At 40.6% G+C, this 17,085-nt stretch overlaps 1 protein-coding gene across 4 annotated transcripts in view; it reads right to left on the bottom strand.

The window, feature by feature from the left end:
• The window catches only part of mrtfab (myocardin related transcription factor Ab), an 85,814-nt gene that overhangs the window by 65,425 nt on the left and 3,304 nt on the right, over nt 1-17,085 (bottom strand). For 2 of the 4 annotated variants that reach the window (XM_057825523.1, XM_057825522.1), the window contains exons 2-3: nt 11,955-12,016; nt 7,713-7,889 (exon numbers count right to left, since the gene is read on the bottom strand). In XM_057825523.1, the coding sequence (XP_057681506.1) occupies nt 7,713-7,845 (133 nt within the window). In that variant the 5' untranslated portion in view covers nt 7,846-7,889; nt 11,955-12,016. Of the gene's footprint in view, nt 1-1,407; nt 7,161-7,712; nt 7,890-11,954; nt 12,017-17,085 lie in introns of those variants that run through there. The other 2 variants (XM_057825524.1, XM_057825526.1) reach the window with 2 other exon arrangements.

The raw sequence follows: 17,085 nt of genomic DNA on the forward strand, positions 1-17,085 counted from the left end.
TATAGTGAAGAGGACTCCTTCCTCCGTACACGTCACAGCGCCCTCTTCCTCAATGCAAGACCGAAGCCAGAAGTCTGTCATTTTCGTAGCGCAGGATTCAAAAAATTGAATAAATATATCGATCGCTTCTTCACACATCCAAGTGGTCCATTTCATTCAGGAGGAAAAAATACTGCGTGTATTATGAAATAAACATGCTTTTTCGTGTCACGTGTTTCGAATTGTTTTACCTTGTGGCCACACAACAACAGAAGTTACACTGTTTTAAATATTTCACTTGGCAGTGAAGTAAGAGCACGCTCAGCTAGAACAACTTGCTTCAGCGATGATTGCACTTGGACCCTCACCAAATCCTTTAGCAGTAACTGTCAGGATTAGCCTTTACGCTTACAAAATGCAGCAAATTTTCCATTCTATGTCATCTTTTGTCACGATATGAAACTATTTTCCAAACCCATTCTTCCTTCTCCAGTCTGAAGGAGTGCTGTGTGGGCCGCTGCTAATGGCAGCCACCCCATCTGTTACATAACAATGTTTCCTTAAAACGCCGGCGTGCCCGACCGGTCTCATCCAGGGTACAAATCTCGCTAAGGAATCCAACGCACTTCAGAATTCAGAGTGTTGCCGTTTGCAAAATTAATGTCTGAGGATGAAAACCACTTAAGCTTCCTATCAGCCACAACCTAACACTAAGTTGTTACATAATTCCATGTATTGTCATTATGTGAAGGGCGGGGCAAAGGGATGTGATCTGTATCTGTCTGTGTTTACATGCCAGGATGATGTGGGCTCGAGAGCAAACGCTGATGGAATTTCAACATCAAGCCCAAGGTGAATCTTGCTAGAACAGGCAGAACTGAGAGCCTATACACTGGTTTTAGCTAAGTAAATGTCAGGGCAGTGGTATAAAGGATCCAAAGTGAAACAGATGGGAAAAGGAAATTAAAATATCAGCTAACACAGCAACCTATATTGTAAATCAGAACAATCTGTTCCAAAGAAATCATTAGGTAATTCCAGTCCTCAGTTCTACTATTCGGCTTACAGTACGAAACATGTACACGTTTCTAATTGCAGCCACAAAAAAAACAATCCAAAATCCATTCATTGATTCAAAGACATTACTGTAAGACATACCAAGTAAGTATGCTAACCAAACTGGTACTAACCAAGCTGATTCAAATTACATTCTCGGCTTACAGTACGAAATATGTACACGTTTCTGATTGCAGCCACAAACAAAAACAATCCAAAACCATTCATTGAGTCAAAGACATTACCGTAAGACATACCAAGTAAGTATGCTAACCAAACTGGTACTAACCAAGCTGATTCAAATTACATTCTGCTGAGTGACTTGTCTGGCATGCACTAACTTCAAATACAAATAACTGTCATTGAACTTACCTGACAGGATGGTCATATCCCTCTGGACCATGCCGAAAGGAAGCGTCACCCTCCGGGAAAGATTAGTGCTTCATACTTCCAACATAGGAAGCGTAAAATGTGGAGTACAACAACAAAAGTGCACAGCTGCAGCAGTGGAAGGCTGCAGAAAAGTTACAGTAAACGCCAAAGCCAAAGACTCCACAGGTTGCAACACACATTCCCTTTCTGTGAACTGTCTACAAGTGAGTGCATGCCTCGGCAGAGAGGGCGTGTGTAGGTCGGAGTAGATGACAAGGTCCACCAATCAGTTGCCATCTTCCTTGAGCTTCACCTTTTCCAATGACATATTTCTAATTTTGCATTGTTACTTACAAAGAGAGAGGAAAAATAAATTTTCTTTGGTTGTCAAGTTAAGAATGAACAAAAAAGAGCTAAAACTTTCTTCTTCTTTGACTAAACACATTTTCTTGCTTTTTATTTTCCCTCGCTTTCTTTCTCTTCCTCCTCAACAGTTATGCAATAGTGACATTTCAGCCACCCCACCCCTGTTCTTATAGCGTTGCTCTGCGGCGTGCAGTCCTACACACTAAAAAGCTTCTGAAAATTGGTAATGATGATTGTCACGTTGTTATCAGGGCAACTTACCAGGAGGTGGAAAATGTTTTTCAGCCCTGTTCTCATTAAATCACACACGCACACATACATGACCTTCATGTTTCTGATCCTCTCACAGGAAAACATGCACGTATGCCTATGCACACAAAGGATAGATCAAACAGGCTGTTTAATATTACCTTATGTAGAGAATGCATTGCATAACTGTGAGATATACAGCTTTGATAAGCTTTAAGGGGGAGTACCACTTTGTCTCTAAGCCAAGACTACAGAATGCATGCGCATATGCCGCCTCAAAGCATCTTCAAGCAAGATTACTTGCAGGACAGCTTGCAGCAACACGTCTGCTTTGCACTGCGAGAATGGGGTAATAAATAGGCCAATGAGAACAGAGGTTGTTCAACATTGGGAGTGGTACCCTGAGGCTAGGAGTGTGTTGATATCAAGCGTGGCCCAAGGAGATTTCTTAAAGGGGAGGTGAAGACCTAAATTCATGAGTGTTGTACGTAGTTACATTGTACTAAATGCATCATTGGCTGTCCTAAAACTCACATTACAAAAAATTTTGTTGAATTGACTGTGTAGTTTTTAAGTTACTACCATAGCAACACCTTAGCAACGCACCTCGCCGCCGACCGCTACCTGATGACGTCAATTCCCATAGACCTCGCCAGCACTCCGATACGAAAGTATAGCACCACGCCATCCTCGCCATATATATTTCTGGGTTTTACTCGCGAGATTCATCATGCCATCTCGATGTGGGGCTACGAATTGCTCACACGAAGGCTCGAGACTACGAGTGGCCCAAAAAAACCTTCTTTTTCTATGTTTTCAACATTTCAGCGACGACAGCTTTGAAAGCCTAGGAGGATACAGCCCTGTTTTTTTCAACGACTTAAGTAGACCCTTACTGGCTTTTCTAATTCTATAATTTGATGCAATTCTGTTGATATTAGGGGTGTGCCATCTTAAGCCTGAGTTATGCTCCTGCGTTGCGTTGACGGTGAAGTGACTACAGCGTCAATGAGCATTCGATAGTTCTGCGGCGAGGGAACGCGTTGCTCTGTAATTCACCGTCTAGCCACTGTGGCATTATGTTTGTACGGTTTTGGGGCATGCTTGTTGACTTCCTCTAGTCTAGTTTAACGGAGAAAAAAATTAGTAAACAACGAAAGATGGAACATTGAATAAATGTTCATCATACAATTGTTGAGGCGCAGGCGACACAAAAGACTGTTTCGAGGCGGTCTGTCCGACTTTTGATGCCGTACAGAGAGTTCTAGCCTCGGGTGGAAACCAGCAAGCTGTGGCGGCTAGCTTCAAACTGGCGTCGAGCACCATGTCCGGCGTTTTGTCAGAGGTCTGCAAAGAACTGCGGACAGCCCTCTAGCCAGATTATTTTTTTGCCGTGTCCTACAACCAGCCAGTGGGAAGCCATAGCAAATTTCTGGCAGCTATGGAACTTCCCAAACTGCATTGGAAGCCTTGATGTTAACGTTATCATAAAAGCACAGAGGCACTCTCAATCAGTGATGATGTATCGAGTGTGAACTGTCTGTTGTTGAAAATTAAACCTCAAAACAACCCTTTTGACACCAAACCTGTGCTTTATTCTTCATATACTTGAAGTGTAACACGTAAATAAGTCACAGACTCACAGCATATGTACACAATAAATGATGAAGTGCACCAACCAAAAATACGAATAAAAAGCTGGCAGTTTTTGGCCGACTGGGTCACCGCTTTGTGTGGCCATTCGCTTCCGAACACACATACATACTTGTCTCGGTGGTTTTTCCATTTTTTTATTCAATCGCTGGCTGACCTCCAGCCCCATATTTTCAGCAATCTCCTCCCACGAATTGCTTGCCATTTGCAAACTTCATAATGTCTTAACGAGACATTGTAGAAGTTGTCGCTTGCTCTTCGTTGATATTCTCGTGGGCTTTGTCCATTTTTGCGTGTTGAAAAATCATGTTTGACATTGTCGGTGATTTCGCACTGAACCGGAAACAACAGCCTGAGCGGACCGATCATAGTCGATTTCCACCACGTCACACGCGTTTATGCGATGCGGAGTCAGAAAAATGACAAGGAGACAGAGAAGCTACGGCGGAGGGTCGTAAATTGGGTCTTCCTTGACACCGCAGGTCTGACACGGAAGCATAACTCGGCCTTTAGGCACCCCACGAGTCGATTCGATCACGATTCAGGGTGCTACGATTCGATTATTGAAAAGTGATCGCGGTATTGACAATGATCAAAGTTATCAAGATTATCACGATTATCACAATTATCGATGCATCGTACATTACTAATTAATAAAGTAGCCAAACAAATTTATGTCCATTATTTATTTAAAATATCCTAACGATTCAACAGGAACAATGGAAACATGCCCAGACAACAAAAAGCTGCCCTTAAGCTGCTTTTTTATTTTATTTTTTATAAGAAAGTGCTAAAACATTAACCATTTTAAATGCAGTACTTATTTCTCTCAACAATACAATTAAATCTGCACAGGTGGAATGAATTTCACATTTTCTGGAAACAAAGTGTCCTTAGAAATAAGACTTCTTTGAACCAATATACTTTGTTTTCACAGATTTCTGTACTATTTTCGCATGTTCTTAGGGTTACCGCTGTACTTAATCACGGTTTTACATGTGCGTATGAAATACACGTTAGCGAATTAGCTTATTAGCTTAGCGCTCTGCACTGACTGTTAACATCTCAAAAACAACAACAATAAAGGCTAAACAGTACAATAGGGTTCGTGTACTCACCTCTTACAGACGCACACGGGTCTTAGCAACAGACTCAGGATATTTTTCAATTGACATGACTTGAAACTACTGAGGGACATCTAAAGACAAGGAGCAACAAACTATCTCTCTTCCCCTCTGGCTCTAAAAAATAACTCGTGCACAGAAGCGCAACCACCGGGTCCCTGCCTGTCTCATACACAAATCTATTTTCCAGTCTTTTGAAAAGGAGTAAATCTCTCGCTCAGTAACCGGCAGCATCCATCATAACGCTGTGCGTGCATCCGTTAAAGGTGTCCGGGCGGCAGATGTGTCTTGACATTCCGCTACGAACAGCTGTCATAAAGTTATTAGGCAAAAATCATCGTTTTTGAACCTTCATGAATCGTAATCGAATTGTCTCGTGTCAAATCGCGATGCATCTAATAATCGATTTTTTGGAACTCCCTTAAAGGAGGACAAAACCAACTGCTGACCTGCGACTTGTTTTTTTGTTTTGTTTTGTTGCTTGTCTGTCAAAAGCCAGTTGACAGGTTGTCCACTCATGTCAATTTGATACATTTATTTCTATATATATAACTACTCGTCTGTTTTTGCAATTACTGATAATTATATCAGAGAATCACTCGGTAAAGAAAGGTTCAGAGAGAAATCACGATGCTTGACATAGGTCTACCATTCTTCCTTTCGTAAAGTGTCAAGCTGCCAACCGGCGTCGTCACCAACGTCTGCTGTGCCAAGTAAATAGTCTTCATCTGACGCCTCATGTTTAAACATGTAGGGATTAATTGTACATAATCTTTCCTAGAAGCCGTTGCCATCGTTAGCGTAACGAAAGACCGATACTGAATGGTTACATTCGGTGGGAATATCATTGAAATCGTTGCTGCTACTATGGTCGCTGTGGATACTCTTCTGTTGCGTTCGGGAATTTACGTCACACTTCCCGGTTTGGGAATGCAGTATTGTACGTGTATGAGCCAATCTACTTCATTCACAGAGGAAAAGTTCCCGTCCCAAATTCCCATTGTTTTGAGTAACAGTGGATAGATTTCCCACTGTTGGAACATCGAACATTGTGGTAAATTATTAATTAATCTAATCTTGATCATCAACACTTAAACAATAGTGTTTTCACTCTGTCGGAACAAAGGCAGATTCATATGATAGTCATACTTGGATCAATGCCGAGACAATGGACAAAGGTAACCTGGCAATATACCACTATTGGAGGCACTAGCGGAGGCACCAAAAAGCAAGCTGCGAGACATGCATGCCTCTCGCAACGCTAAGCGAAAGGAACCATTAATGTGAATGGTGCAGAACCCTAATTTTCCCTTATCTGGTTGGCAGCATCTTACATGTAATTATTCCGTAATGTAACAATATTAAACATTGAAAAGAATTCAAGGCTTAGAAATAGAGGTGCACGATATCCATTTTTTGAAACCGATATCGATAACTTCCTGCTCCTCAAAGCCGATACAGATATAGATAACCGATAATAAATATATAACTTTTTTGTTTTGAGTTTTTGAACACCTGGAGGTTTAAAAAAAAAAAAATTTGTGGTTGATTCAACATAGATTTGCCCTTGATCTCATCAGATTTTTCATAATGACATGAACAAAACAGTGCGTTTCACTTCTGCACTGCCCGACAGCCAGCTAAGAATGAATGCACTTCCATAAACCACAAGGCTTGGTCTTTTCTTGCTTTTATGGGAAGACACTCGTCTTAATATTGTGAAAGTACAACACAAAAATACACATATTCAATAATCAATATAGAACAAACTGCACAATACACTTATATACACAACTATTATATGTATAGCATAGCACACTAGCTTGAGCTACTAAAGCATTGGCTGGCTTCTATAACACAACTTATGAAGTTCTGTTCATATGACCCTTCACCACAGAAGTAAACATATTTTGCACATCCATATGTAATAGTAAACATAAAATACATATATTTCTGAGGCAGAAACGTGACAGAAAGCATTCACGACTGTCAATGCTACCGCTAGACACCGACGTGTAAGTGATTGAACCAAACTACTGTAACAAAAAATAGGTGCATTGAATTATTCTGACCAGCAGGTGGGAGCAATGCCCCGCAAATGGTCAACTGATTTCCCATACTATTGTGTAAACTGCAAAGCCAGAACAGTACATATTATCGGTCCTATTATAAATGTTATTGGATTTATCGGGATGACGTCATAATTCCTATTATCGGACCGATAATTATCGGACCAATAATTATCGTGCACCAGCACTGAGAATGCTACCTTTGAAATTGGCCGGTTGCTATTATTGCTGTCTTGTTGTGTTGCCAGAGCGTGCTGTGCAGTGAGACAGCGTGAGGAAGGCATGACACGCCCACCTAGAGAATCATGGCCGCATTTGCCACGGCGTCACCACCCCCTTCTGCACCCCCTCCATACCGCCCCCTCTCCCCCCAGGCAGCTGGTGTGTGATAAAATCAGACAACTCATGCTTCATTCAACCAAATTGTAGTAACGTTCCCCTTCACATCCTCGGTAACGGTGTTGCAAAGATGGAAAAAGTAATTATTAGCACTATTGAAAAAAATAACGCTGTTAGAGCACAATGGTGTTTCTAACGGCGTTATTAACCACACTGGTGCTAACTCCATAGGATATGCATTTGACATACGCTGAGATCAAACAAACGTTTTGTTACTATGCTTGACTTCTAAGCTGTTCAAATTTCAAGACAATTCTTCCGACAGGAAGTCAATCCAGACTCAAATTGCTTTGCTTTTATAAATATGACAGCCAAATCTGGCGGTGAGTGAGCTCTCACTGAGCTGAAGCCTCATTAGATTTGTGGTACCAGTGACAGAACTAATACTAGTATACCTCCAACAATGCATTCGCCTTTGTTTTTGTAGTTCGCATCAATAACTCACCATTCTTGCGTTCCTGCAGCCGCAGTTCCTTTGCAGGCGGCTGCAGGGACAGTTCCTGAAGCTCGCTGGTCACTGCTTCGCTTTGAGGGCTGTGGGTCGAGTGACTCGTGTCCCCCGCCCCTGTGACTTCCATACTGTCAGCTTACGGCAGCAGCGTTGCCACGGTGGCAGAGAGACCTGCAACGTAATACACTTAATTTATGATCAAATTAAACCACACTTTTCTATGGTATATTAATGGAACAGCTTTCTATAAATACAGCAAGTCCATCAGCTTGCTGGCTGCATTAGGTTGGCAACAACAGTCCCTCAACCATTAAATTGAAATGTCCTCTCTTGAAGCTTACTTCCTTAGTAAAGTAGGGATTGAACAGATGTACAGTGACCTACTCCCTCACAAAGTTGAACTGTAACAAAATGAGCTACAGAGTTGTCTCTGAAATATTGACGCCACAGTGGCGTTTTGGATCACTTCAAAAACAATGTCAGATTACGCTGGAAATTTGTTATTAAAACATGTACACAAAAATACACACGGTCCCAGGCTTCAACTGGGACCGTGTGCTTTGGTCAGATGAGACCAAGATTGAGCTTTTTGGCAACAAACACTAAGTGGGTCTGGCGTGCCACGAAAGATGCGCATGCTGAAAAGCACCTCATACCCACTGTGAAGTATGGGGGTGGGTTAGTGATGCTGTGGGGCTGTTTCGCTTCCAAAGGCCCTGGGAACCTTGTTAGGGTGCATGGCATCATGAATGCTTTGAAATACCAGGACATTTTAAATCAAAATCTGTTGCCCTCTGCCCGAAAGCTGAAGATGGGTCGTCGCTGGGTCTTTCAGCAAGACAATGAGCCTAACCATATGGCCAAAATCTACACAGAAATGGTTCACCAGACACAAAATCAAGCTCCTCCCATGGCCATCTCAGTCCCCAGACCTTGTTTTGTTGGCAAACGGGGGTTGTACAAAGTATTAACACTAGGGGTGCTAATAATTGTGACACACATTATTTGATGTCAAATAATTATTTCTTTATGTGGGATTTTTTCCCAATGAATACATGCACTTGGATTGAAGGTTGGATTTTTCTCTTTTTTTCCATTCAGGTCCCATGTTATTTGAATTAAAAAAATATATATATTAGAAGCTAAAAAACACATCTTTTTCAGGGGTGCCAATAATTATGGAGGGTACTGTATAACGATGTGTGTTCAAGAAACTTGATTGTATGTATAATGCATGATAAGGTGATGGGTGCATAACCTAACCTCACAAGATATTCTCTAAACCCTACTTGTTAGATGGTAATGGTATATATAAATTATATAGTCACTATTTTGCACTATTGGTCCCCTGTATACAGTATAACCTGTTTTGACCATAGTATATAGAAAGGACAAAAACACAGACGACCATACCTGATGTTTCTGTTGAATTAGCAAACATAAAACCATTCAGTCTAAAATTTTTTCTGCTGAATGTTTATTCTAACAATTTGAGTAAATACTATCATGCTTCAAATCGTTTCGTTGACCATGCTTGGTTGTCAATGGGACATCAACATTACAAATTTAGACAAAACATTTTGGGATTTTTTCTTTCTTTTTGGGTCCAAAATGTTGAATATTATTGGTCAGTGAATAAAACAACAATTCGAAAATGAAGTTATGATGTCCTGAATAACGAGACCCAACCTTGCCTGTAGAGGCAACATTAAAGGCATGCAAATTTGGACAAACTAGGCCCAGTGGCCTATACTACGAAGCCGGTTTTCTGGCTTAGCAGGGTAACTTCGAGAGTAACTTTATCACGTGCGACGTAAGTTCGCGGCTATGCGAGACTACGAAAGGTGGATATGTTGGAACCGAGAAGTGTTGCCATGGCAACACACGCCACACGCCAAACCTGGTCGTGTCAGAGTTAGATCTTGCTTAACATCAGGATTCCAATTAACCACGCTCTATTTAAACAGCACTCCTCCGCGGACGTGTCCTCCTGACAATGACAGCGTACTTGGACGACCCATACGACATTGGCGCGCGGATTGTGAGGGGCTCTCTCCGGAGGGCACGGGTATTTCGGGATCGCCAGAATCCGCTGGCGTACCCGGAAGATGTTCTCCATGAAAGATATAGATTTTCAGCTGAGGGAATTCTTTACCTGTGCCAGCTGATCTAGGCAGACGTCACTAATGTAACCCGCCGAGTCAGGCCCTCACAACCGCGCAGATTGTGTGTGCCTGTCCGTGCGCTCTTTCGCCAGGGACAATATATGTATTCCATCGGTGATGCTGAATATCTGCGTAAGAACACTGTATGCCGTGCGATTCGGAGTGGGGTATGGAAACGCTTCAAATTGATGCATTTATAATAATCATAGAAATATGTAGACTATTTAAACATTGAGAAAACTTGCGTTTTTTTCTGCCAACTCGAGGAGATTAAATTAAATGTCAAATCCACTGATAGGACAGACGCACAAATATAAAAGATATAAATGTTTATTGAATATGCATCTTACTGTCTTGTTTAACTGTGAAAAATCGTTACAAAAGACGGGCTTTTATTTACGCAACAACGCATGGCATCCCCGCATTTCCTTCTTCTCCTGAGTCCTCACAAAAATAACATTTTTTGGGGGGGGGGGGGGGGGGGGGGGGTTCGGGCTCGGGCCTGCAAATCAAGTTTATTGATCGGACTGTGGTCGGGTCGGGCTGGATTTTTTAGGCCCAAACTAAAAAAAAGAACATACGTATTCGTACAGTCAAGGGGACTAAACATACAATCATCCTGTTTCGTGTGGTGATGCGTGACAATTATTTCTTACTGTTAATGTCCTAAATCTTATTTTATTGTCCTGACAGCAGGCTTTATTTCTTTTCATGGACATAAGTAAACTGGCATATTGACGCATTCACAAATCACACGATCTGTAAATTCGCTGTCAACAGACCCGTTGCGCTCTACTCGCCGAAGCAGTGTTGGATTTCGCGGTGAGGGTGGATTTTAATTCCTCATAATTCCGCATGATCATCGCGCATTCCTCCTCCGTGAAGTAAGGTGCCCGTGCCGTCGTCACAAGTAGTGTTTGACTCTGGTCACCGCCCCCTTTTATGTGAACGCGCATTAACTCTGACTGGGTTGACACAGGTTCGACTAATCAACCTCATAATCAGCGTCGTAGCACCGATTGACCGCAAACTAGACAACCAGGTTTTGTCAACTCCGGTTACCCGATGGTAAACTGGATTACTTCTGGGGAGGTTGAACTCGGTTCGTAGTATAGGCCACAGGTGTTAAAGGGTTAAATGCATCGTCTGGAAATTTAATACCTAGTGCAATTTTCCATCAAATGTGAGACAATTTAAGACATTAATTATCTGGATTTTAGATTTAAGACATTTTAAGGGCCCACAGAAACCCTGTGTTAATGAAATCTACCATTTTGAAAAACAACAGCAGACGTAGGTTGAGTGACTATATGGCACATGCCCAGTTTGTGGTGATAAAATGTGGACCCGCTGCATTGCCCTCTATACAAACGTGTTCTCTAGCATTGGGGTGCTCATGGGGATTCCTGCACAATGCGCATGAAAACAAAGATGCGGCTCTGCTGTCTCAGTTAAATGCCATCGGAAACATTATTCAATAGTAACAATGTAACTGATCCACAGGAACAATATTGTCATGATATAAATCTTTTAAAAGCATGTTTGTGTTTTTTAAATTAAGTGTACTCCTGGTTAGCTCATCAGGCCTCCACAAACCAGATGTTTTGGTGTGCAACTCTGCATGGTCTCCCCATGTTTGTTTGTTTTCTATGTTTTCTAAGGTTGACTGAAGACTAAAGTGTCCATAGGAGTAACTGCGGAGGTGGGTTTCTTTGTATTAAAGATGGCAAGAATATGCTCCCACACAACCTATAGAAAATGGATGCACATATGGCTGGATGGAATATTCCTAATGAGAACCACACATATGCTTACGTAATGTGGCACTTCTGCAGTATTACGCATCTACTGAAAATTACTCATTGGAACTGATTGTGCAAAACAGTTTTTTAAGTGTGCTCTGCACAGCAACACAAGCCTTTCACAAATGTCTATTAGACATACCAAAAACATCTGAGATATGTGAACACACAAAACGAACAAATGCAAAGACGAGTGCAGCAACATATTTTCAATTTTGGGCTTCAAGATAAGGAGCACTGAGCGAGTCATGAGCGGGAATCAGACTTACCAGAATCAATTTATCTTAAAGCGGTGTGCTTCCATTCCAGCAGGCCAGAGCTTTGAATGTACCTGTTGAAGAACATCAGATAGAGAAAAATGCTCTAGTGGTTATCTGATTCCAACCCTACATTACAGGGTGACAATAGAAGTATTTTTACAATGAAATATAAACTTTTTTTTTTTTTTTTTTTTTTTTTTGCACTTTCACTGACACAATCTGTCAAAAACAATCATCTTCCTCACAACCTAGATAAGAATATTTCAGTGGAACATTTCTGTAAGCAATTAGGGTCTTCTTAACAGCAACACTTTATTATTACAACATTGACTCACATTTGTAGTGAAATATTTCCAGTCGCAACCTATGGACAAGTTTCCGAGGTACTTCCGCATTTCTGCTCGCGACTTCCGTTTTACACTTTCTCCATCCAAAACAACACTGGAGTGGCGTTACTCATCAAAATCCCTCAAAAATGCCGCATCCATCTGCCATCATCACGACATGGAAGGACCACATGAAGAAATGGCTAAGAGTCGCCACAACCAAAATAAGTAACGTATTTTTCGGACTATAAGTCGCAGGTTTTTTTCATAGTTTGGCTGGGGGTGCTACTCATACTCAGGAGCGACTTATGTGTAAAATTATTAACACATTATGATATCATTTCACATGTTATTTTGGTGTTTTGGATTGACACTGATGGTTTGGTAAACTTGTTAGCATGTTCTTTATGCTATAGTTATCTGAATAACTTAATAGCTATGGCCACGTTCGTGTTCTGCCTTTGGCAAAGTGTGTTCAATTGTATTATTGACTTTTTTATATTGAAATGCATGCTTTTAGTTTGTGGCACTTTCACGCCCAAGTGGGGGTTCACTCGCACTTGTTTACGCGAAGAAGAGTGCTCACATGCCAGAAGAAGACTGACATCTACGCAGCGTCTCAGCAACGGGTGCGAACCTACGTTCATTGTTTATGCTTGTAAAATATCTCTTTAGAGGCAACGCATGTGTGTATCATCTTTCCTGTTGCTGTTGTGTGTTTTCCAACCACGATCGGACACTTAGAGCCAGTTGTGTGGTTGTTTGAACGATGTGCTAATGCTAGCGAACGTATGCTAACCGTTTGTGTCAGTGCAGTAATAGCAGCTAATTATCATTTATTTACGTTGATGCGAACCTGTTTGGTATCGAGGACGAAACTGATTCGTATTATTTCTATTGTTAGTTTCACTCTTCAAATGATGGTGTCATAACGACGACCAAAATAAAAAGTCAGCAAATTTTACAGACGTTCAGCATCGTCATTTGGGAGTTTAGCTCGCTGTATAGCCAAGGCCGAACCGTAGCGTCCTGGTGAGGACAGTATATTCGCATTTCGTTGTTCATGCATCATGTAACATTATCATACTGTACACTTATTCCGCATGTAGTTCCCTATTGTATTTTTATATTAAATTGCCTTCCAATATGACATATCTGTTCTATGTGTTGGATTTTATCAAGTACATTTCCCCCCAAAATGTGACTTATACTTCGGTGCGACTTGGATATGTTTTTTTTCCTCTTCGTTGGGCATTTTTTGGCTGGTGCGACTTATACTCAGGTGCGACTTATAGTCCGAAAAATACCCTATGTATTTTAGTGAATAAATGGCAGTGGATGGAAACGCAATCAGGGACCTGAAAAGTTCCGAAGCATCCAGTTGAATGTGTTCTAATACATGCGTATGAGAATTTTGTGTTCATCAAGGCAGATGTGGAACTAAGACAGAGCCGCCACAAAGCAATAAATGGTTAAATTATGTTTAATTTGACTACAATTCTGTGTTGTGTCACCTCTGAGACATTAGTTTTGCATTAGCTTCAACGACGAAGAATGGAAAACAAACACTCATCTACTACAAGTCATACACAGGCTTTTTACCCTAAATGCATAAATTCAAGTGTTACACTTTTTTTTGTTCGTTTGTTTACAGGTGGAAAGCGCTGTTAGGCAAGGGAAGACAACTTGACGTGCCTCACAACAGCACTTACGTTGGGGAACATTTGAGACTACGCGCATTCTACCTTGATGGCGGAAGGATTGATATATGCTCCACCCTTGTTCATATTTTTCTACTAATTCTATAAATTGTATTTTTTGTTGTTGTTGCTGTTTTGCACTTGCACCAATTGTTCTAAATAAAACAAGAAATGGATCATGTTGTCCAAATGTTTTTTTGCAATCAATATCTGCAATAAAAAAAAAATTGACACACTATTTGTTTTTATATGTACATGTGCAATGACCTCATAATACCATAACTAAAACCTAACTAGATAAAAATGACCTTATAGTATTTACTTGTAACAACAAAATCTGTGTCAGCCCTTCTGTATTCGGCAACTGTAATACAGTGGTACCTCTACGTACAAAGTTAATTCGTTCCAGGGCCTTGTTGGCAAGTCGAAATGGTCGTATGTCGAGCAGGATTTTCCCATAAGAATACCACACCCCAAAAACTTACACTAAATCCTTAATAACTACTGCTGGTACGATTAAAAATGGTAATTACACGTAGCAAAACAAATAAATTATTTTTGCAGTACCTGAACTGATGTGACAGAGAGAGGGAGCGGTGCGGTTTAGAGTTTACTTTCACTTTTGATGTTTTCTTGAGAACACCGTCAACTGCGGGGGACAGTAGGTACTTTGTCTTAGATAAGTTCTGAAATAAATGATAAAAACCTCATGAAGCTGGCGATTTCTTTGGCAATGCTACAATAATAATAATAATTGTCATGTTGACTAATGAACGGTCGTCGCAGGAGGACCGTGGAGATGTATTGTTGAGCCAGTTCACGGATCTCCACGCTCCTACTTTTCTATAATTTGCATCTTCGTTTCAATAGTAAGCGTCACCTTTTTCCTTGTTTTACCACCTGTGCCAACCTTTTTGAAACCTGTGTTGATTTCTCTCGAAAAAAATTCGCCTTGCATCCGTCTGCGGTTCTGTCATGTCGTATTTCGAGCATGTCGTCGGATGTAGCAACAAATGGGGAGTCAAATTTTATGTCGGATGTCAAAAAGATCGTAGCGATCGTATGTCGAGTTACCACTGTATTTGTCATTTCGCCTCATTTTGGTCACTCAATTGGCCTGCACATCAAGAGATTGTTAGAATTTTGTCCACAAACAATCAACAAAGTCTTCCATCTTTTACGTGGATCTTTTAGGGTTAAAACTGTGAGCCAAATCCTTAATCTGCTGCTGGTTCCATTCCACTTCCAAGCACATATATGGGTGATTCTAGGAGTTCACACAACCAAGCACAGTCCCAGAGTTTCATAATCGTGATGAATCAATTTTTGGATAATCCGTAGGTTCTTCTGGTTTGATTTGGCAGTTTTTATTTGTCTACTTCAACCGCAATTCATTGTGTTCAGTCTAAACCGGAAGTTCGTAGCAGAAAATGTCAAAGATGGTGTCGCACAGGTTTCACTCAGGAAACTTGTCTATTGTCACTAGCTATTAAGCACTTTGAATTTCCCTGTGTTGAATTGTGTGATACAAAAAAAAATTGCCTTGCCTTGGTTCCAGCGTTAAACAGAGAAACCATTTTTGTGAAACTTTGCTGTAAAGTATAAATCTATTACATTGCATTTATCTTCACATTTAGGAGGAAGAGCTCACAAAACATAAGAACAAACTAAAGTAAAAAAAAAAAAACAACAAAAAAACTATCTTCCAAAAATGTAAAAGTCAATCATAGATTATAGATCCAGGGGCATATGGATAATCTATCAGCAGAGGTTGGTAGATAAGTAAAAAGGTATTCCGTGGAAAGAATACTCAAGTAATGAGTAACTGTGAGATTTGTTTTTTTCTCATCACAACGCCATTGACATGAACTGTCATTATTACACTGTTCTATAACCTATTACATGACCATATCAGGCCAAAAAAGCACAAAAATCAATATATTCTAATTAGAAAAATCTACAGAAATGAAACATTATCTGTCCAAAGGGCATGAGTGCTCGATAATGGAGAAAACATATTTCCTACTCAAGACGCGAAAATAAATCGAAATGGTGATGTATCACAATACTCTGTATCCCAAAAGTTTATCGGTATGCTCCTGCCAAGAATCGATAAATCGTTTTAAAAAAAAAAAAAAAAAAAAAAAAAAAAGGAACCAACACATTGCTACCAAAATCTTCCACTAGAATAGGGTCTATGTGAGTTCCTTGGCCGCCATTGACAACGCTAGTTCATTTGATCCTCCCAGTCAAGATAGATTTGAGGTCTAGCATCGTCAATTGCACTGAACCCACAGCAATCACAGCCAGTCTTTTGTCATTTGCAGCTCACTTCCTGGTCATTTTAGGGATTTACACAGGACTACCTGTTGATTTTGAGTCACTTCCTACTCATTTAGGGACATTCCCCTGTCACTTTCTGTTCAGTAACCCAAATTCAACAGGTGTCGAGTAAATGCCTATAAGCAACAGGAAGTGACTCAGAAATGCCGTAGTTGTATGTAGGGACATGCTTTGCTTTGCAGTCAAATGTTAAATTATTTTACAGTATGATGGTCCACTGCACTTTAAATAAGCAAATGCGTTGTGATTAAAAAATATTATTGCCTCAAGAGTATGATAGAGTTAATCAGATCAGCATATCATCACATACAATATCATCATTAACCGAAATTCACGTATTAAATTGTATAGAGGTTTGGTGGGCGTCATATGTAAATGTTCTTTTGGTCGACATTAATCAGCCATCATGATGATATATGGGAAATATTTCCCAAGGCTGCGGGCATAAAACGTTTGACATCAACAGTGGACTAAGGAGTCCACGTTGCAGGAGGCCTATCTATAGTTGTTATGGGCGAGGAGCAAGCTTACAGCTGTCACAGACCAAAACACATGCTATTGTTAGCTTGTCGGGTGTGGAAGGTATCACACGACAAAACCCAAAACAACGTACACAGATTTCATAACAACTCTAATACAGCATCAGTTTAACAATCATGTACATGCTAATAAAACTCTCTGACAATGTAACCTGTTGGGATTCCAAGCTAGCCTCGCTAATCCACTCCAAGTTAGCCAAGAACTATTAGCATGCTGTGCTCAGCACACATT

Source organism: Corythoichthys intestinalis, chromosome 21 (assembly GCF_030265065.1).
Source record: "Corythoichthys intestinalis isolate RoL2023-P3 chromosome 21, ASM3026506v1, whole genome shotgun sequence".
NCBI lineage: Eukaryota > Metazoa > Chordata > Actinopteri > Syngnathiformes > Syngnathidae > Corythoichthys > Corythoichthys intestinalis.